This window comes from Oncorhynchus nerka, linkage group LG14, assembly GCF_034236695.1.
Source record: "Oncorhynchus nerka isolate Pitt River linkage group LG14, Oner_Uvic_2.0, whole genome shotgun sequence".
NCBI lineage: Eukaryota > Metazoa > Chordata > Actinopteri > Salmoniformes > Salmonidae > Oncorhynchus > Oncorhynchus nerka.
The window spans coordinates 70,854,630-70,876,203 of record NC_088409.1 but is presented as its reverse complement, the minus strand read 5'-3'; the positions used below and the strand labels follow the sequence as shown (position 1 = coordinate 70,876,203).

General features: G+C 43.0%; 2 protein-coding genes across 4 annotated transcripts; both read left to right on the top strand.

Moving 5' to 3' along the window:
* The first annotated feature begins 1,746 nt into the window (after positions 1 to 1,746).
* LOC135575004 (odorant receptor 131-2-like) lies at positions 1,747 to 2,718 on the top strand. Its single transcript, XM_065027137.1, has one exon. The coding sequence runs from the start codon at positions 1,747 to 1,749 to the stop codon at positions 2,716 to 2,718; it is 972 nt and encodes a 323-aa protein (XP_064883209.1).
* A 12,376-nt stretch (positions 2,719 to 15,094) lies between these two features.
* On the top strand, positions 15,095 to 19,925 carry LOC115142173 (diablo IAP-binding mitochondrial protein-like). Of its 3 annotated transcripts, none has more exons than XM_029681635.2 (6): positions 15,095 to 15,180; positions 15,334 to 15,466; positions 17,801 to 17,926; positions 18,103 to 18,213; positions 18,522 to 18,618; positions 19,249 to 19,925. In XM_029681635.2, exons 1-6 carry the CDS (start codon positions 15,137 to 15,139, stop codon positions 19,446 to 19,448), a joined length of 711 nt encoding a protein of 236 aa, XP_029537495.2. In that variant the 5' UTR covers positions 15,095 to 15,136; the 3' UTR covers positions 19,449 to 19,925. The 3 variants fall into 3 exon arrangements, with proteins under 3 accessions (XP_029537495.2, XP_064856422.1, XP_029537496.1); XM_065000350.1 differs by lacking the exon at positions 15,095 to 15,180 and adding an exon at positions 17,347 to 17,440 and having other exon boundaries at positions 15,379 to 15,466; XM_029681636.2 differs by lacking the exons at positions 15,095 to 15,180; positions 15,334 to 15,466 and adding an exon at positions 15,473 to 17,440.
* Positions 19,926 to 21,574: the final 1,649 nt, after the last annotated feature.

Genomic DNA, 21,574 nt, shown 5'->3' with positions numbered 1-21,574 from the left:
CCTCACTAGCTTTAAGCACCAACTGTTAGAGGAGCTCACAGATTACTGCACCTGTACATAGCCCACCTATAATTTAGCCCAAACAACTACCTCTTTCCCAACTGTATTTAATTAATTTATTTATTTTGCTCCTTTGCACCCCATTATTTTTATTTCTACTTTGCACATTCTTCCATTGCAAAACTACCATTCCAGTGTTTTACTTGCTATATTGTATTTACTTTGCCACCATGGCCTTTTTTGCCTTTACCTCCCTTCTCACCTCATTTGCTCACATTGTATATAGACTTGTTTATACTGTAATATTGACTGTATGTTTGTTTTACTCCATGTGTAACTCTGTGTCGTTGTATCTGTCGAACTGCTTTGCTTTATCTTGGCCAGGTCGCAATTGTAAATGAGAACTTGTTCTCAACTTGCCTACCTGGTTAAATAAAGGTAAAATAAAAAATAAAAAAAGATTAAAATAATGAAAGAAAATCCTCAATGTAGCCTATAGTAATGAATTGCAGAAGAAATATACATTTATGGATTTTTAATGCATTGTTTTCACTTTATTCAACCAGACAGCCTCCCACCTGCCCTTCATCCACACAATATTTCATTACCCTAAACCCACGAATATGACTGCAGGTTATGAGTCAACTCACACATCAATAGTATCTACAGTACAACTGCACTTTAAAAAAAATGTATCCATTATTTTACCAGGTAAGTTGACTGAGAACACATTCTCATTTACAGCAAATGACCTGGGGAATAGTTACAGAGGAGAGGAGGAGGATTATTAGGTGACCAGATTGGGAATTTAGCCAGGACACCAGGGTTAACAGCCCTACTCTTACGATAAGTGTCATGGTATCTTTAATGACCTCAGAGAGTCAGGACACCCGTTTAACGTCCCATCCGAAAGACAGCACCCTACACAGAGCAGTGTCCCCAATCACTGCCCTGGGGAATTGGGATATTTTTTAGACTAGAGGAAAGAGTGCCTCCTACTGGCCCTCCAACACCACTTCCAGCAGCATCTGGGGTCCCATCCAGTGACTGACCAGGACCAACCCTGCTTAGCTTCAGAAGCAAGCCAGCAGTGGTAGGCTGGGTGATATGATGCTGCCACTTGTACTGCTACACAACAAACACTGCTAACACTCACATGTAGGCCTATTTACACATCTCAGTCAGAAATATCACTACATTTGATGAAAAATGTTTACTGTAATCTGTGTGTTACTCCTCGTGAATGCCACACATAGGCATATATCCTGAAAACATGTCAAAATGTTATAATCCTATGAGATTACTGTGCATTACAGTAATTATATGGTTGGTCTAAATATAGGAATGAGGTGTATCTCAAGGTTCATGACAACATTCCTTTGAGAAATCAAATGTTCTATAAAGGCTTCATCCAGAGCACTCTGTCAGTAGATCTTTGCCTGGGGATTCAAGAGGAGACTGAGAGAATACCTGTTTGTACTGTGCTGCTTCAATGGCATGATTCCTTTCTAAGGCAACCTGCCATATTTAAATCTATATCCTACAACCAAGAAGAAACAAAGCATTATATTGGAAATGTGCTTCTGCTTTTTTAATTTCATCTAAGCTTTTAAATATATTTAAATATGTTATCTATTGCTCGAAAGTTAACATGATTTCATGTTTAAATGTCATCCTTTGTGACATGTTTATGAAATGCAATTACTGTACATAACTTCTTGTTATTGGTTATTTCATTGTGTGATTATGGCTGACAACAATACAACAGCTGCAGATGGTGGTAGCAGCTCCTCTCTGCAACAAGTTAACGACAGGATCATAATAGTCCAGGTGATGAATGCAATGTTCATTTACATCATCTGCCTGCTCATCTTCACCTTCTTCAAAAAGGACACCTTTCTCTCAAACACACGTTATGTTTTCTTTGCTCACACACTGCTGACTGACTGTTTGTACCTAATCATGACTAATAACTTGCTCCTCCTGACTTACTTTAGTGTCACCATGCCAGCTGCTGTGTGTGTTTTCTTCTGTGTGTTGCTTTGTGAGTTGACCTTTGTCACGCCGCTGACACTGACAGCCATGAGCCTGGAGCGGTATGTGGCCATCTGCATGCCCCTGCGCCATGGAGAGCTCTCCACTGTACGCAGAGCCATTCACTGCATCCTACTCATCCACAGCATCAGTGCCATACAGCCCATCATAATTGTCTCCATCTTCTTTGCCTCAGTCCCTCTGGGCTTCTACACGCAGTATAAGCTGTGTTCAGCAGAGATGTTTATTGCACATAAGTGGCAGAGACACCTTAGATCAGTTATAGGTCAGTTATACTTTCTGGTCATGTCCATCACCATTGTGTTTGCCTATGTTAGAATATTTGCAGTGGCCAAAGAAGCTTCGGAAAATAAGAAATCTTTATCTAAATGTCGTAAAACGGTGATTCTCCACGCTATCCAGTTGTTCCTGTGTCTGATCCAGCTGTGGTGCCCGTTCATTGAGGCTGCCATCCTGCCAATTAATTTGAAATTGTACAATAATGTGAGATTCTTTGATTACATTGTTTTTATTCTGGCCCCGCGATGTCTTTGTCCACTTGTCTATGGCCTAAGGGATGAAAAGTTTTTCCTTGCAATTAAATATTATGTATTTTTTGGGCTGAATAAGAACATTTCCCCAATACTTGTTGATAACTTAATTACTGGTCATATGAAAACATAACACTTGCTTAACAGGCAAGGCCATTGGTATTGTTATTATTTATCACATGATTTTGTGGTATTGAAAAGCACTTTGGTTTTCAAAGACCACAGACAATATGATATATTGTGTTAATCTTAAGGTATATTTTAATGAACGGCTATGTTACATATGCTTATGTGTTTAAGCTAATTATGGTATATGCATTGCAGCGTCTTCTAATTAGAAAAAATGTAAACGTCTCAAACAACATTAACCATGTGTGTAATTTCAAAGATGACCTGATTGAGAGAAATAAAACATTCCTTCCACCTCCCAAGCAAAGTTTCAAAAAAATGTATTCTGTAATAAGTGGCATTTGCAGTGAGTTACAGTTGTGATTAGCTCCAGGAAATGTACAGTAACTGTATCAATGACGTGAACTTTGACTGTTGTGTGCCAGTAGATGCATCTAAACAGACCTGTGAAAACCTGCAAAGAGGAGGTATAGTACAGATTTGAAAAATTACAGTAACAAAGTATGAGCTGATACTCAACTCTGCTGATTCTGAAATTCACTCAACAGTTATTGTGACAAACTCTTGGCCATCTATTACTCACTGGGTCGTCTTCCCAATTCCCATAAAACTACATTAGTTCCTGAGAATTATGTCATAGGCCGTCGTGTGTTCTCCAAATAACATTCCCAAAAGGCTGTCATATGAATCCATTCAGAAGTGGAGTAGGCTTCACAGCAAGAAATATAACAGCAAGTTGGAATAGCCTATACTTTTAAAGCCTATTGAGAATATCTGTAGTTTGCACTTTCCTCATTAACCATAAATCACACTTATCCTACAATACATTCTGCATGAAAGGGACGAGAGCATGCATCTGTGTTTTAATGAGTCCCAAAGTTTTAAGTTGTATTGTCCCATGCACAAGTACAGTGAAATGCCTTTCTTGCGAGCTCAATATATATTACTATAAATAAAGGAAAGTAGAACAACAACACATGAGAAATAGACATTAAGAAGAACATGAGAAAGCTAGTAAGCTTTATACAGGATCAGTTCCAGAGCGGTGCCAATACCATATTTAGAATGTTCAAGTATACTGGAGTAGTAAGGGTAGATATGTACAGTGCATTTGGAAAGTATTCAGACCCCTAGACTTTTTTCACATTTTGTTAGGTTACAGCCGTATTCTAAAATTGATTAAATTGATTTTTTCATCAATCTACACACAATACCCCATAATGACAAAGCAAAAACAGGTTGTTAGACATTTTTGCAGATAAAAAAATGAAATAAACTGAAATCACATTTACATACAGTACCAGTCAAAAGTTTGGACACAGCTACTCACTCAAGGTGTTTTATTTATTTGACTATTTTCTACATTGTAGAATAATAGTGAAGACATCAAAACTATGAAAAAACACATATGGAATGATGTAGTAACAAAAAAAGTCTTAAAACAAATCAAAATATATTTTATATTTGAGATTCCTCATATAGCCACCCTTTGCCTTGATGATAGCTTTGCACATTCTTGGCATTTTCTCAACAAGCTTCACCTGGAAGGCTTTTCCAACAGTCTTGAAGGATATCCCACATATGCTGAGCATTTGTCTGCTTTTCTTCACTCTCATCCCAAACCATCTCAATTGGGTTAAGGTTGGGTGATTGTGGCAGCACTCCATCACTCTCCTTCTTGGTCAAATAGCCCTTACACAGCCTTGGTTCATACAAATGATATTCCCACTAAGCGCAAACCAGAAGGGATGGCGTATCGCTGCTGTCATGTATTGTCATGTTATGTCTTGTTCCTGTTCTTTCTCTTCACTTCGTTTCCCCCTGCTGGTCGTATTAGGTTACCTTCTCTTCCTTTCCTTCCCCCAGCTGTTCCTGATCTTCTCTAACTACCTCGTTCACCCTTTTCCCACCTGTTCCCTTTTTTCCCTCTGATTAGTTCTCTATTTCTCTCTCTGTTCCTGCTTCTGTCTTTGTCAGATTCTCATTTTGAGTTTCTCATGCCAGAACCAAACTATCGTCACGTTTGCTTCACCCTTGTCTCGTCCTGTCGGAATCTGCCTGTTCATCTGATGCTACGTGCGATCAGGTACCTCTGTCATCTACAACCCGCGCCTACCCAGAGAGACCAGCAGTCTGTCGCCGCTAACCCTGCTATTCTCCTCTGCTGCTAAGAAGGGGACTTTTCTGTAATATCAGAAGGACTTTATGATTTATTTGTCGCCCTCTCTGCGGGTTGTCTATTTTGCTATTCAGTACATCTGAAGAGGATCTATGTCTTCCCTGTGTTTTGACATTAAAGGACTCTGTTTTTGTTAAACGCTTTTGGGTCCTCACTCACCTGCATAACAGAAGAATCTGACCAAGAATGGACCCAGCGACTTCGGATCCTCTCCACTCAGCCGTCGAGATCCAGGGAGCGATGCTAGGCAGACACGAGCAGGAATTGTCTGCTGCTCGACATGCCGTTGAGACCCTGGCCGCCCAAGTCTCCGACCTCACAAAACAGATTCACCATCTCCGCCTCGATCCACCGGCCACTTCCAGGGCTTCCGAATCTCCGGAGCCCAGAATCAATAACCCACCGTGTTACTCTGGGGAGCCCACTGAATGCCGCTCGTTCCTCACCCAGTGTGATATTGTGTTTTCTCCCAGCCCAACACTTACTCCAGGAGCACAGCTCGTATCGCCTACGTCATATCTCTCCTTACTGGACGGGCTCGTGAGTGGGGCACGGCAATCTGGGAGGCGAGGGCTGAGTGTACTAACCAGTATCAGGACTTTAAGGAGGAGATGATACGGGTTTTTGATCGTTCTGTTTTTGGGGAGGAAGCTTCCAGGGTCCTGTTTTCAAGGTAATCGATCCATAACAGTTTACTCTATTGAGTTTCGCACTCTTGCTGCCTCCAGTGACTGGAACGAGCCGGCTTTGCTCGCTCGTTTTCTGGAGGGTCTCCGCGCGGAGGTAAAGGATGAGATTCTCTCCCGGGAGGTTCCTTCCAGCGTGGATTCCTTGATTGAACTCGCTACGGGTTGATCTTCGTCACCGAGCTCGTGGAAAGGAGCTCGCGTTATCCGTTGCCCCCCTCTCCGCATCACTACCATCTTCCTCCGCCGGCTCGGGTGCTGAGCCTATGCAGCTGGGGGGTATCCGCATCTCGACTAAGGAGAGGGAACGGAGAATCACCAACCGCCTCTGTCTCTATTGCGGTTCCGCTGGTCATTTTGTCACTTCATGTCCAGTAAAAGCCAGAGCTCATCAGTAAGCGGAGGGCTACTGGTGAGCGCTACTACTCTGGTCTCTCCTTCAAGATCCTGCACTACCTTGTCGGTCCATCTACGCTGGACCGGTTCGTCAGCTTCCTGCAGTGCCTTGATAGACTCTGGGGCGGAGGGCTGTTTTATGGACGAGACCTGGGCTCGGGAACATGACATTCCTCTCAGACAGTTAGGGGAGCCCACGGCCTTGTTCGCTTTGGATGGTAGTTCTCTCCCCAGGATTCAGCGTGAAACGCTACCTTTAACCCTCACTGTCTCTGGTAATCATAGCGAAACCATTTCTTTTTTAATTTTTCGTTCACCTTTTACACCTGTTGTTTTGGGCCATCCCTGGCTAGTTTGTCATAATCCTTCTATTAATTGTTCTAGTAATTCTATCCTCTCCTGGAACGTCTCTTGTCATGTGAAATGTTTAATGTCTGCTATCCCTCCTGTTTCCTCTGTCTCTTCTTCACAGGAGGAGCCTGGTGATTTGACGGGGGTGCCGGAGGAATATCACGATCTGCGCACGGTGTTCAGTCGGTCCAGGGCCACCTCTCTTCCTCCTGATCTCCTTCCGGGAACCACTCCCCCCCGGGGTAGACTATACTCTCTGTCGGCTCCCGAACGTAAGGCTCTCGAGGATTATTTGTCTGTAGCTCTCGACGCTGGTACCATAGTCCCCTCCTCCTCTCCCGCCGGAGCGGGGGTTTTTTTTGTTAAGAAGAAGGACGGGTCCCTGCGCCCCTGCGTGGATTATCGAGGGCTGAATGACATAACGGTTAAGAATCGTTATCCGCTTCCTCTTATGTCTTCAGCCTTCGAGATCCTGCAGGGAGCCACGTTTTTCACTAAGTTGGACCTTCGTAACGCTTACCATCTTGTGCGCATCAGGGAGGGGGACGAGTGGAAAACGGCGTTTAACACTCCGTTAGGGCACTTTGAATACCGGGTTCTTCCTTTCGGCCTCGCTAACGCTCCAGCTGTCTTTCAGGCATTAGTGAATGACGTCCTGAGAGACATGCTGAACATCTTTGTTTTCATTTACCTTGACGATATCCTGATTTTTTCACCGTCACTCCAGATTCATGTTCAGCACGTTCGACGTGTCCTCCAGCGCCTTTTAGAGAATTGTCTTTATGTGAAGGCTGAGAAGTGCTCTTTTCATGCCTCCTCCGTCACATTTCTCGGTTCTGTTATTTCCGCTGAAGGCATTAAGATGGATCCCGCTAAGGTCCAAGCTGTCATCGATTGGCCCGCCCCTAAGTCACGCGTCGAGTTGCAGCGCTTTCTCGGCTTCGCAAATTTCTATCGTCGTTTCATCCGTAATTTCGGTCAGGTGGCAGCTCCTCTCACAGCCCTTACTTCTGTCAAGACGTGCTTTAAGTGGTCCGTTTCCGCCCAGGGAGCTTTTGATCTCCTCAAGAATCAGTTTACATCCGCACCTATCCTTGTTACACCTGACGTCTCAAGACAGTTCGTTGTCGAGGTTGACGCGTCAGAAGTGGGCGTGGGAGCCATTCTTTCTCAGCGCTCCCTTTCTGACGACAAGGTCCACCCTTGCGCGTATTTTTCTCATCGCCTGTCGCCGTCGGAACGTAACTATGATGTGGGAAACCGCGAACTGCTCGCCATCCGCTTTGCCCTAGGCGAATGGCGACAGTGGTTGGAGGGGGCGACCGTTCCTTTTGTCGTTTGGACTGACCATAGGAACCTTGAGTACATCCGTTCTGCCAAACGACTTAATGCGCGTCAGGCTCGTTGGGCGCTGTTTTTCGCTCGTTTCGAGTTCGTAATTTCTTATCGTCCGGGCTCTAAGAACACCAAGCCTGATGCTTTATCTCGTCTCTTCAGTTCTTCAGTAGCCTCCACCGACCCCGAGGGCATTCTCCCTGAGGGGCGTGTTGTCGGGTTGACTGTCTGGGGAATTGAGAGGCAGGTAAAGCAAGCTCTCACTCACACTCCGTCGCCGCGCGCTTGTCCTAGGAACCTTCTTTTCGTTCCCGTTCCTACTCGTCTGGCCGTTCTTCACTGGGCTCACTCTGCCAAGTTAGCCGGCCACCCCGGCTTCCGGGGTACGCTTGCTTCCATTCGCCAGCGTTTTTGGTGGCCCACTCGGGAGCGTGACACGCGTCGTTTCGTGGCTGCTTGTTCGGTCTGCGCGCAGACTAAGTCCGGTAACTCTCCTCCTGCCGGCCGTCTCAGACCGCTTCCCATTCCCTCTCGACCGTGGTCTCACATCGCCTTAGACTTTATCACCGGACTGCCTTCGTCAGCGGGGAAGACTGTTATTCTTACGGTTGTCGATAGGTTCTCTAAGGCGGCTCATTTTATTCCCCTCGCTAAGCTCCCTTCTGCTAAAGAAACGGCACAAATCATCATCGAGAATGTTTTCAGAATTTATGGCCTTCCGTCAGACGTCGTTTCGGACAGGGGTCCGCAATTCACGTCTCAATTTTGGAGGGAGTTTTGCCGTTTGATTGGGGCTTCCGTCAGTCTCTCTTCCGGCTTTCACCCCCAGTCTAACGGTCAAGCAGAACGGGCCAATCAGACTATTGGTCGCATCTTACGCAGTCTTTCTTTTCGTAACCCTGCATCTTGGTCAGAACAGCTTCCCTGGGCAGAATACGCCCACAACTCGCTTCCTTCGTCTGCGACCGGGCTATCTCCTTTTCAGAGTAGCCTCGGGTACCAGCCTTCGCTGTTCTCGTCTCAGCTCGCAGAGTCCAGCGTCCCCTCCGCTCAGGCGTTTGTCCAACGTTGTGAGCGCACCTGGAAGAGGGTCAGGTCTGCACTTTGCCGTTATAGGGCGCAGACTGTGAGAGCCGCTAATAAGCGTAGAACTAAGAGTCCTAGATATTGTCGCGGTCAGAGAGTATGGCTCTCCACCCAAAATCTTCCCCTTAAAACAGCTTCTCGCAAGTTGACCCCGCGGTTCATTGGTCCGTTCCGTATTTCTCAGATCATTAATCCTGTCGCAGTGCGACTTCTTCTCCCGCGATATCTTCGTCGCATCCACCCGGTCTTCCATGTCTCCTGTATTAAGCCCGTTCTTCGCGCCCCCGCTCGTCTCCCCCCCATCCTTGTCGAGGGTGCACCTATCTACAGGGTCCGTAAGATTTTGGACATGCGTCCTCGGGGCCGTGGTCATCAGTACCTAGTGGATTGGGAGGGGTACGGTCCTGAGGAAAGGAGTTGGGTTCCCTCTCGGGACGTGCTGGACCGTTCGCTGATCGATGATTTCCTCCGTTGCCGCCAGGTTTCCTCCTCGAGTGCGCCAGGAGGCGCTCGGTGAGTGGGGGGGGTACTGTCATGTATTGTCATGTTATGTCTTGTTCCTGTTCTTTCTCTTCACTTCGTTTCCCCCTGCTGGTCGTATTAGGTTACCTTCTCTTCCTTTCCTTCCCCCAGCTGTTCCTGATCTTCTCTAACTACCTCGTTCACCCTTTTTCCACCTGTTCCCTTTTTCCCCTCTGATTAGTTCTCTATTTCTCTCTCTGTTCCTGCTTCTGTCTTTGTCAGATTCTCGTTTTGAGTTTCTCATGCCAGAACCAAACTATCGTCACGTTTGCTTCACCCTTGTCTCGTCCTGTCGGAATCTGCCTGTTCATCTGATGCTACGTGCGATCAGGTACCTCTGTCATCTACAACCCGCGCCTACCCAGAGAGACCAGCAGTCTGTCGCCGCTAACCCTGCTATTCTCCTCTGCTGCTAAGAAGGGGACTTTTCTGTAATATCAGAAGGACTTTATGATTTATTTGTCGCCCTCTTGTCTATTTTGCTATTCAGTACATCTGAAGAGGATCTATGTCTTCCCTGTGTTTTGACATTAAAGGACTCTGTTTTTGTTAAACCGCTTTTGGGTCCTCACTCACCTGCATAACAGCTGCAGAATACTGTGGTAGTCATGCTGGTTAAGTGTACTCTTGAATTCTAAATACATCACAGACAGTGTCACCAGCAAAGCACTCCCACACCATAACACCTCCTCCTCCATGCTTCACGGTGGGAACCACACATGCGGAGATCATCCGTTCACCCACTCTGCGTCTCACAAAGACACAGAGGTTGGAACCAAAAATATCACATTTGGACTCATCAGACTAAAGGACAGATTTCCACCGGTCTAATGTCCTCTAATGTCTCATGTTTCTTGGCCCCAGTAAGTCTCTTCTTCTTATTGGTGTCCTTTAGTAGTGGTTTCTTTGCAGCAATTCGACCATGAAGGCCTGAAATTACACAGTCTCCTCTGAACAGTTGATGTTGAGATGTGTCTGTTACTTGAACGTTTTGAAACATTTCTTTGGGCTGCTCAATTTTGAGTCTCATAAGCAAAAGATCTGAATACTTATGTAAATAAGGTACTTCTGTTTTTCTAAAAAAAAATTATCTTTTACATTATGGGGTAGTGTGCATAGATTGCTGAGGAATTTCTTTTAAAGTCAAGGGGTCTGAATACTTTCCGAAGGTACTGTATATGGTTAAGGTGACTAGGCATCAGGATATATGATAAACAGAGTAGCAGCAGCATATATGATGATTGTATTTGAGTATGTGTGTGTGTAGAGTCAGTATAAATGTGTGTGTGAGTTATATGTGTGAGCAAATTAAGTGTGTATGTGTGAGTGAGTGAGTGTGTAGAGTTCTGTAAGTGTGCATAGAGTCAGTGGAAAAATACTAATAAAATAAAAGAGTCAGTACAGATAGTCCGTGTAGCCATTTTGTTAGCTATTTGTTAGGTACAATTTTAGCTACAATTTTCCAGGCCTACCTTTCACACCGCCTGATATAGGGGTCCTGGATGGCAGGGAGCTCGGCCAAAGTTATGTACTGTGCTGTTCGCACCACCCTATATGGCGCCATGTGATCGAGGGTGGTGCAGTTACCATACCAAGCAGTGATGCAGCCAGTAAAGATGATCTCAATTGTGGAGCTGCAGACCTTTTTGGGGATTTGAGGGCCCATGCCAAATATGTTCAACCTCCTGAGGGGGAAGAGGCTCTTTTTCCCCTTCTTCACGACTGTGTGTGTGTGGACCATTTTAAGTCCTTAGTGATTTGGACACAGAGGAACTTGAATCTCTCGACCAGCTCCACTACAGCCCCATCGATTTAGATGGGGGCATGCTCGCCCGTTTCCTGTAGTCCAAATCAAATCAAAGTTTATTGGTCACTTGTTCCGAATACAACAGGTATAATACAACCGTACAGTGAAATGCTTACTTTCAGGCTCTAACCCAATAGTGCAAAAGAGGTATTAGGTGAACAATAGTTAAGTAAAGAAATAAAAACAACAGTAAAAAGACAGTGAAGAACAGTAGCTAGGCTATATACAGTAGCGAGGCAATAAAAGTAGCGAGGCTACATACAGACACCGGTTAGTCAGGCTGATTGAGGTAGTATGTACATGTAGATGTGGTTAAAGTGACTATGTATATATGATTAACAGAGAGTAGCAGTAGCGTAAAAGAGGGGTTGGCGGGTGGTGGGACACCATCAGCTCCTTGGTCTTACTAATGTTCAGGTAGAGATTGTTGTCCTGGCACCATACTGCCAGGTCACTGACCTCCCCCCTGTAGGCTGTATCATCATCGCCGGTGATCAGGCCTACCACTGACCTGTCGTCAGCAAACTTGATGATGATGTTGGAGTCGTGCGTACAGGAGGGGACTAAGCACACACCACTGTGGGGCCCCAGTGTTCAGGGTCAGCTGGCAGAGGTGATGTTGCTTACTCTCATCACGTCAGCCCGTCAGGAAGTCCAGGATCCAGTTGCAGAGGGAGATGTTCAGTCCCAGGGTCTCAAGCTTGGTGATGAGCTTGGAGGAGACTATGGTGGTGAACGCTGAGCTGTAGTCAATGAACATTATTCTTAAATAGGTACTCCTCTTATCTAGGTGGATGAGGCCAGTGTAGAGTGCAATTTAGATTGTGTTGTCTATGGATCTGTTGGGCGGTATGCAAATTGGTGTGGGTCTAGACCAGGAATGGGCAACTCCAGTACTCGGGGGCCAAAGTGGTGTCACACTTTTTCAACATCCTTAGCAAACACAGCTGATTAAATTAGTTGCATTCTAAACTGAAGATCATGATTAGTTTATTATTGGAGTCAAGATGTATCAGCTGGAGCAAAAGTGTGACACCAATCAGGCCCCCGAGGACTGGAGATGCCCATCCCTTGTCTAGGGTGTCTGGGATGATGGAGTTTATGTGTGCCATAAGCAGCCTTTCAAAGCACTTTATGATTACAGATGTGAGTGCTACAGGGCAGTAGACATTGTGGAAGGTAGCCTTAGAATTTGGGGAACAGGAATGATGGTGGTCAGCTTGAGACATGGGGATTACAGACTGGGACAAGGAGAGGTTGAAAGTGACCATGAACATGCCTGCCAGCTGTTCTGCGCATGCTCTAAGAATGTGGCCCGGAATCCCGTCCGACCCTGCGGCCTTGCAAGTGTTGACCTGATTAAAGATCTTACTCAAGTCAGCCTCAGAGTACGAGATCACCCAGTCCTCTGGGTTGACGGGCGGCCTTGTGATATTCTGGCAAGGTGTGCGTAAAATGCATTGAGTTTGTCTGGTAGAGGCATCTTTGGACAGATCACATCTGGGTTTTCCTTTGTTATCCGTAATGGACTGTAGCCCCTGCCACATGTGACGGGCGGCGGAGCCTGTGTAATCGGATTCCACCTTGTTCCTATATTTCCCTTTTGCTTGTTTGATGGCTCTGTGGAGGTCATAGAAGGACTTATTGTACTTGTTCGTGTCCTCAGCTGTAGCCTCTGGGTTGGCTGTGATAGCCCTGTGTGCGATAGCCCTGTCCTTTAGTTTGGTAGCGCCAACCTATGTGTTAATCCGGGGTTTTGATTGGGGAAGCAGCGAACCTTCACTGTGGGGACAATGTCAGTTATGCATTTCCTAATGAAGCCTGTGACGGCGGTAGTTCTGGATGATGATATCGGTGGAGTCCCAGAACATATTCCAGTCTGCGCTAGCAAAGCAGTCCAGGACTGCTGTAGGCAATTCGGAGTACCATTTCTCTACGGAGTGCGTCATGGGTACTTCCTGTTTGAGCTTATGCTTGTAGACAGGAAACAGGAGTATAGAGTCATGATCTGATTTGCCGAAGGGGCGATGAGGTAGAGCGTTGTATGCTTGCTTGTGGGGAGAGTAACAGCGCTCTAGGACTTTATCACCCCTAGTGTCTTAGTGACGTGGAATTAAAATCACAGGCAACCAGAAAAGCAGCCTCTGGGCACATGGTTTCCTGCTCGTTTATAGCCTTGTACAGTTTTTATTTTTACATCAAGTTTTTATTATTTCAATTCATAGGATTCATGCAATACATTTTATTAATAGATTTTTTAACCCCACCCCCACACCAGCAATCTGATAGCATGTAAAATAAATAATGAGAAAAACATAAATATGAAATAGTTAATCTACTGAACAATACATCATATAGTCTCAGAAATAGTGAAACATTATTGATACACATTCATGGATGTAAAGGTGTAAAGGCCCATTGGTTAAGAGTTCAGAAATGTCCACTACTGCTTTTTTCCATGTGTCCAGAGTGGACACCTTGGCCCTGTAGATCCTGGCCGTGGAGAGCTCCATAAATACAATTCCCTTAAATGTGAGCAGCCATTGTCGCAATGGTAACTGATGAGGTACAATCCACCTTTTGTACAATCATTTTCTTAGCAGCTGTGGTTCCTGTATACTGATAACTCTAGTTTTTAAGTCCGCAATCTGGATCCCTGCACAGTCTTATTGAAGATCTTGATAACTTTTCTAGCCTCTCTGGATTAAAACCTAATTATGACAAGTGAACCATATTACGCATTGGATCGTTACAAAAATAGTGTTTACACTACCTTGTAGTTTACCATTAAAATGGGTGGATGGTTAAGTAGATATACTTGGTATTCACATCTCAAAAAATATAAATGAACTTACCACAATTCATTTCAATAGAAAGTTAGCAAAAATAGATAAGATTCTGCAACCATGGAGAGGTAAATACTTGTCTATTTATGGAAAGTCTTTGGTCTTATCACAGTTTACTTACAGTAGGCACTCTCTACTCCAGATTTACCTGTTTTTTTAAATCATATGAGCAAAAAATATTTCATTTGATTTGGAATGCTAAACCAGACAAAATTAAACGTGCCTATTTATATAATGAATATGAGGGGCCTAAATTATTCAACATTAAAGCTTTAAACCTTTCACTAAAAGCTTCACTCATACATAAATTATTCTTAAACCCAAAAAGATATTTGTCCTCTGAAGAAGGGGGTGGTGGAGGGGTTAAAAAAATGAAAAAGAAACGTGGTTTTTGGTGGGTCATGTTTCGGAGAACCCACGACTCGACCTTCTCCTCTCCCGAGCCTGTTGGGGAGTTGCAGCGATGAGACAAAATCGTAATTGGATCGCAATTGGATATCACTAAATTGGAGAAAAATGGGGTAAAAATAAATAAATAAATAGATATGACAGATAGGAATATGATGGCTCACTGTTCGTTGATGGCATTTCCTGCCTAAGTTTGCCAACTTTGTCAATGAAGAAATCATTAAAATAATTGGCAACATCAAATGGTTTTGTGATGAATAAGGCATCTGATTTGATGAAAGATTGAGTTGAGTTTGTCTTTCTGCCCATAACTACCTTTAAAGCACAAAAAAAATCATTATTTATGCATAATACAGTTTCTTATTATTATTATTGTTGAGTGTAGTCACATCATTTATCAATAGTTTGATCTACGATGCGTGTAGATAACACAAACAAGATGACTCTCCTTATAGTATTCCAGCCTATATGTTTAACCATTATCTCTGGCTTTTGAAAACCAGTATAATGTTCATTGTCACAATATATTATAGTTGAGGAAAGGAATACAAGACTACAGCAGAAACACAACATACAAATTTGAGCCTATTTTACCACTAGGTGACGACAGAGACTTACTTTTTGTCGTAAAGAATTCTGGTAAATTTTAAAATTATTTATTGAGATTTTAATACATCACAAAAGTAACCTCATATAATTTATTTTAGTTGAATAGTAATAAACGACATTACAATTAAAATGCACGCTATTAGACAATGCTCTGTTTGTGCTACTGTGGGACGGACTTCCTTTTGCTCCTGACCAATATGGCCGCGCTCAGAAGAAGCATTGCATGTCTCAATTTCTTCAGGTAAATATCTTTATAATAACAACTGCATCATTGCACCCTAATGCATTGTATTCGTACGCAAACAGAAAATGTTTCGTCTTAGATAAATATCGAATTGCTGTAATCACTATAGCTTGCTAATATCGGTGTTGTTGTTTACTCATTACCTTGCAGGAGCACAGCAGCGAGTGTCCTCAACAGTAGGAAACCCTTGCGCCATAGGCTCGTGCGTTTGAGAGATGTTACCAGAACGAGCTTGGTCTCTTTGAGTGTTGGCAGTGGACTGAGCGCTGTCCCTTTCATGCAGGTAAAGGACCACTCATCACTTTATATTAGTGTCATTGAATAATGCTGAACAACTTGAATAAGGCTGACAAGTTGACTTTTTCCACCTTTTGTTACTTTACAGCCTTATTCTAAAATGTATTAAATAAATACAAATATTCATCCATCTACACTCAATAAACCATAATGACGAAGCCAAAAGGGATTTTTTGACATTTTTGCAAATGTACAAAAACATTAAAAACATAAATACCTTATTTAAGTATTCAGACCCTTTGCTACGAGACTCGAAATTGAACTCCGATGCATCCGGTTTCCATTGATCATCCTTGGGATGTTTCTACAACTTGATTGGAGTCCACATGTGGTACATTTTATTGATTAGACATGATTTGGAAAGGCACACGCCGGTCTATTAAAGGTCCCACAGTTGACAGTGCATGTCAGAGCAAAAACCAAGCCATGAGTTTGAAGGAATTGTTTGTAGAGCTCCAAGACAGGATTGTGTCGAGGCACAGATCTAGGGAAGGGTACCAAAACATTTTGGCGGCCTTGAAGGTCCCCAAGAACACAGTGGCCTCCTTCATTCTTAAGTGGAAGAACAGTACCACCAATACTTCCTAGAGCTGGCAGCCCTGCCAAACTGAGCAATCGATGGATAAGGGCCTTGGTCAGGGAGGTGACCAAGAACCTGATGGTCACTCTGACAGAGCTCCAGAGTTCCTCTGTGGAGAAACTTCCAGAAGGACAACCATCTCCGCAGCACTTCACCAATCAGGCCTTTATGATAGAGTGGCCAGACGGAAGCCACTCCTTAGTAAAAGGCACATGACAGACCGCTTGGAGTTTGCCAAAAGGCACTTAAAGACTCTCAGACCAGGAGAAACACATTTTCTTGTCTGATGAAACCAAGATTGAACTCCTTGGCCTGAATGCCAAGCGTCACGTCTGGAGGAAACCTGGCACCATCCCTACGGTGAAGCATGGTGGTGGCAGCATCATGGTGTGAGGATGTCGTTCATTGGCAGAGACTAGCCAGGATTGAGGGAAAGCTGAACGGAGCAAAGTACAGAGAGATCCTTGATGAAAACCTGCTCCAAAGCGCCCAGGACCACAGACTGGGGTGAAGGTTCACCTTCCAACAGGACATCGACCCTAAACACACAGCCAAGACAACGCAGAAGTGGCTTCGGGACAAGTCTCTGAATGTCCTTGAATGGCCCAGCCAGAGCCCAGACTTGAACTCGATTGAACATCTCGAGAGACTGTCGTGGAGGATCGTTACAAAATATAACACTTACAAGAACTTGTGAATTCAATATAGGCTTTTAATGCAAACATATCAGAAGCCTAGATGGTCCGCGGAACACACCCTTTTCCAGAGCTCTGGCTCTGTTTTTATACACATACAACATATGAGTCCATCCCACATGCAAATTAAGTTACTTCCCTCAGTCCATCTGCCACCATTATATCCCAATCTGTGCATCCTGCTTGTTCACGCCCATATCTGCTTTCAGTTAAGTTATAATGGTGACAGGACCTCTTCATGTCCCAAAAATAATACATGCCCATCTTATCCTTAAGTTTAGCTTGGTGTGTTCTTTGGTATGTCTGTCCTTATTAGGACTAGTAGACTATGTGTCTCTTCTCTTCATGTCCTAAAAATATATGCCCTATGTCTATAGTCCATCAGTTGGTCATTTGGCTGACCCCCTCCTTTGTGTGTCCCTCTGACCTTGGTATGTCCAGCTGTCCTATGCTCTCATGGCCTTACTTTGGTTTCCTGTCCTATACAATAGACAATGCATTTTACCAGAATGGCAAATGCACTTTAAGTGTATCTTTCTCTTGTGGTACAGTATTATGTTTCTCCCTATATGTACATCTTGCTCCCACAAGACCTGAAAATATCTGTGCAGCGACACTCCCCGTCCATCCTGACAGAGCTTGAGAGGATCTGCAGAGAAGAATGGGAGAAACTCCCCAAAAACAGGTGTGCCAAGCTTGTAGCGTCATAACCAAGAGGACTCGAGGCTGTAATCCCTGCCAAAGGTGCTTCAATAGAGTGCTCAGTAAGGGTCTGAATACTTATGCAAATGTCATATTCTGTTATTTATTTTTTATTTCTGAAAGCCTGTTTTTGCTTTGTCATTATGGGCTATTGTGTGTGTGGATTGAAAAGGGGGGGAAAACAATTTAATCCATTTTAGAATAAGTCTGTAACGTAACAAAATGTGGCGAAAGTCAGGGGGTCTGAATACTTTCCGAATGCACTGTACATGAATGCCTTAATCGTAAAAATCCCCCCTTTCAGCTCATATATTAAACTGTTTCTGTTTCTCTCCCTATCCAGCAAGTGGAGAACCTCTCTCATGAATCCCTGATCCGAAGCGCATCCTCTATGGTTACAGACAGTGCAAACACTTACCTCTCCCAGACCACTCAGGCTCTCGTAGACTCCATCACACAATATTCCAAAGTAAGTACCTGAAGGGGTCGTAGTGGATTTTTGTTAACGTGTATGCTAAGATGTACAGTGTGATAACTATATCCATAAATATCAAATGCTAATTTAACCGGTAAAGGAAATGGCACCATGCTACCTAAATGACCCTTCGTGTTTTTGACCGTTTGTTTTGTTTGCGTTGTACTCAGGCTCTCCATACCCTCATCTCCCTTCAAAGGAGATATCTGGCTTCACTGGAAAAACTCTCCACTGCTGAGGAGGATGCCATTTGGCAAGTGATCATTGCCCAGCGTGTTGAAGTAGGTGTGTGAAATGTGTACTCAAAATAAACCAAAAATACACTGTTGTATTAAGTCATCTTTCAGAAAAAATATGTTCCTGTATTTTTGTATCCAGCCATCTGGAAAAGCTATGTCTTTAGGGTGTCTTGTTTATTTCCAAATAACTTTTAACTTGATTTACAATCTAAAATAGTAAACGCTTTAGTCACTCCTGTTTGCCTTTCAATGTTTGTCATTGATGTTCTAAAAGTAAATATGGTTTGAGTTCTATAAACTTCTCAAGAATGTAATGAAATGTTCTGATGAGTTTCTCTCTGTCCTGTCAGGTTGGCGACAGACTAGATGAATGCAACCGCTTCGAGTCAAACTGGATTAATGCCGTCAACCTTTGTGAAATGGCAGCTGAGGCAGCGTACAACACAGGTGTGTTCATTACCAGTGACATTACTGAAAAGGCTGTGTTAAACATGTGTGTGACTGTCCATCGGTGTATTGTTACCTGTCATGTTTTCGTTTGGACGCGAGAAAGAATAGCTCCTGTTCGGCAAAAGACAAAGGGGTTCGAATAAACCAATACAATAAACCAATACAACCTGTTTACCACCAAATTGACAACCTGATGCTCCTTGCTCCCCATGACAGTTAGCATTCCTCCGTCATTACTGTTATTCTCACACAGACGTTAACCTGTCAGTGCAGTAATAAACTTACGAGCTCTAATAAACGCCCCCATAATGTTTGTTTTTCTCCGTCTCACTACTTTGTAGTTTGCTGTTTGCGCCCCTCTTTTTCAAGACCTGTCAGTCTCACACTTTGGCCAACGTATGGATCAGTAGCTGTCAGTGAATACAGCTTTGTGATGGTAAAGAAGACTAAAACCTCCAGGTCACCATGTACTCTAATTCCCATGATGCAGCACAATAGAGAAATGATGGACACGGGCACCTGCTCAGTGTCACCTGTTATCATCATGGATTGAAAGTTTCATCTTTGGCCACTTTCTCTGTTATGGTGAAATTTGACTAAGACCACTGTCTTATGTTTGTTTCCCAGGAGCTGAGCATGCATCTGTCACAGCCAAGACCAATTTGCAGGTGGCCAAGGTGCAGGTGGAGGAGGTCCGGCAGATATCTGTGGATGCTGAGAGGAAGCTGACTGAGACCCAGGCCGAGGAGATCCAGAGGATGGCGGAGTATGCCTTCATAGAGAGTGGCAGTGATGACGTGCATGAGGCTTACCTCAGAGAGGACTAAGACTAATCCTGAGAGTAAAACAAGTTTGAGTCATTTATTGTGGTTTAAATCCTAAACAAGTAGACAGTACACAGTCCATCATTTGAGAAGTTCAGGAGTTGTGTGTCATTGGGGTTGTTGTTTATATAAAAATATTATAATAAACAAAAAGCATGTAGAGAATTTAGTGGTGAATTGAATAACGCCGTTATTATTTTAGCGGATATAATGTCATGCTTCCTTGTTTATAAAGCTGAGTTGATTACAATTTCATGCACTTATTTGAACTGTAACACTAAATTATAATATTTATTTTCATACAGCTTTGAATAACAACTTCATGTCTAAACTGAAAATAATAATTGACAATCAGTGTATCCTAAGTGAATTGTATGGACTATGGTCAACATAGCAGTACAGTATGGTGGCATTTGTTTATTTGTATTTTATGATGTGTAAATTAAATAACTTTATAATAAAAAGTATATTTTCCATATAGCTGTTTGAATTGTATTCTGTTTCTTTTGGTTTATTGGACATTTTCTCAGAGTGAATATACTTGTCAGTATGGATTTGAATACTCAAAGTTTACAATACAATTCAGCTGAAGAATAAAAAATAAAACAATTGTCTAACTTTTACAGAGAAGGAGAGAAGTTCATATTTATCTGCATGTTTTGGGGTTGCCTGAGAGTCCGTGTGAGTTCTGTAAAAATGTGGTATTTGGCAGTAAGGATTTTTCTTCTTTACTGTTAATTGTGGGTAAGACTAGATTTCATAGCTGGGAACACTGTGTCTCTGCCAACCTGGAGAGAAAATTACCACTTGTGGTCCTCTTGGGACATATTTTGTTAACAAAATTGGGCTGTTTTTCCCTCTTAACTCTGCATAAAACCAGTGATGTCATTTGAGACATTCATTGACCAATCTAAACGAGGTGCCAACTATGTTTAGGGTTTCAGGTACTTTTTATGCCAAGAAGAACTTCATTTTTTGCGTGTTGTCAGAAAAATGTTTTTTATATACATTTCTAGTAGTTGATGGCAAAGTGCTGTTTTTTTTCCCTCACTAATTTCTCAGGATTTCTGAAAGAGGAAATATCAAAATGTTTCTTGGTACTTGGTTCTGCCCCTCTACCATGTCTTTGTTAGTTATGTCTGCCCTTTCACTCAACACTTTTTATTCTTTGCTAATAATCCGCACACATTTCCTCCTCACAGCTTTTAGTCTATTTTGCTAACCTCTGCTGTCATCACCCAATCCACCATGTCACCTAAACCAAGGGCTCAGACAACACACAAAATACCATTAAGATACGCGGTCAATGGGTTTGGAAAACAGGTTGATACTTGAATTGGCTTCTCTTTTAGGTCAGTTTATGTTTATTTGACATGTTTATTTAGTTTTTAATATTACCTTGAACATAAGGCAAACCAGTGATCGTATGTGTAATGTCTGGTACTGTTTCTTTTTTTGTGAAGAAGAGAAAGGAAATGGTACAAAAACAATTCTCAATCTATGAGAGTGTAATGTGTTGTCCATTAGACACACAGAAGGCTGGGGGGACATGTGAACAGGTGAATGAATGAGCTGAAGACAACTTGTGTCAGCTGTCAAAGTTCATGATGTGGGAGGCAGTTCAAAGCAAACTCACTTGACTATGAAAGAGCTCTTTGGGTTGTGAAACATTTGAGCAGCTTTACGGATTGCTTTGTGAATAGACATTTAGTGTTTTACTTTAGTGTTTTACGTTGTCTCATTGTGTGGTAATTGTATGGATTTCTTTAATACTTGATATAACTATCTTTATGAGGTTTTATGGAATCAAATGGAACTGAAACAGAAAGTCACCAAACATAGATAACTGTATAGCATGCTCTGTGTGTTCTTTACTGTTTGACCTTCATGTGTAATATTGTTTTAGTGTAAAAATTTACCTGTAGATGGCGGTCTAAATCTATAATAAAATAAAATAAAAGGCTCAATTCAATCAAACCTAAATTCCAGTATTTCCGTTTTTCACAATGGGGTGTGAGCATTTTTTTGGAACAATAACAGAACTCTGTCTTTAAACTCCTAATAGATCAATACGTTTTCTTTGCAGTCACTTCACACCAACAGCAAGGTTAAGAAGGTGGAACAGCACT

Bases quoted from the DNA above. Each gene is read 5' to 3' on its own strand.
- LOC135575004 (XM_065027137.1), top strand. From the start codon at position 1,747: ATGGCTGACAACAATACAACAGCTGCAGATGGTGGTAGCAGCTCCTCT.
- LOC115142173 (XM_029681635.2), top strand. From the start codon at position 15,137: ATGGCCGCGCTCAGAAGAAGCATTGCATGTCTCAATTTCTTCAG. The intron at 15,181-15,333 runs GTAAATATCTTT...ATTACCTTGCAG, and splicing joins GCATGTCTCAATTTCTTCAG to GAGCACAGCAGCGAGTGTCC. The intron at 15,467-17,800 runs GTAAAGGACCAC...CTCCCTATCCAG, and splicing joins GCGCTGTCCCTTTCATGCAG to CAAGTGGAGAACCTCTCTCA.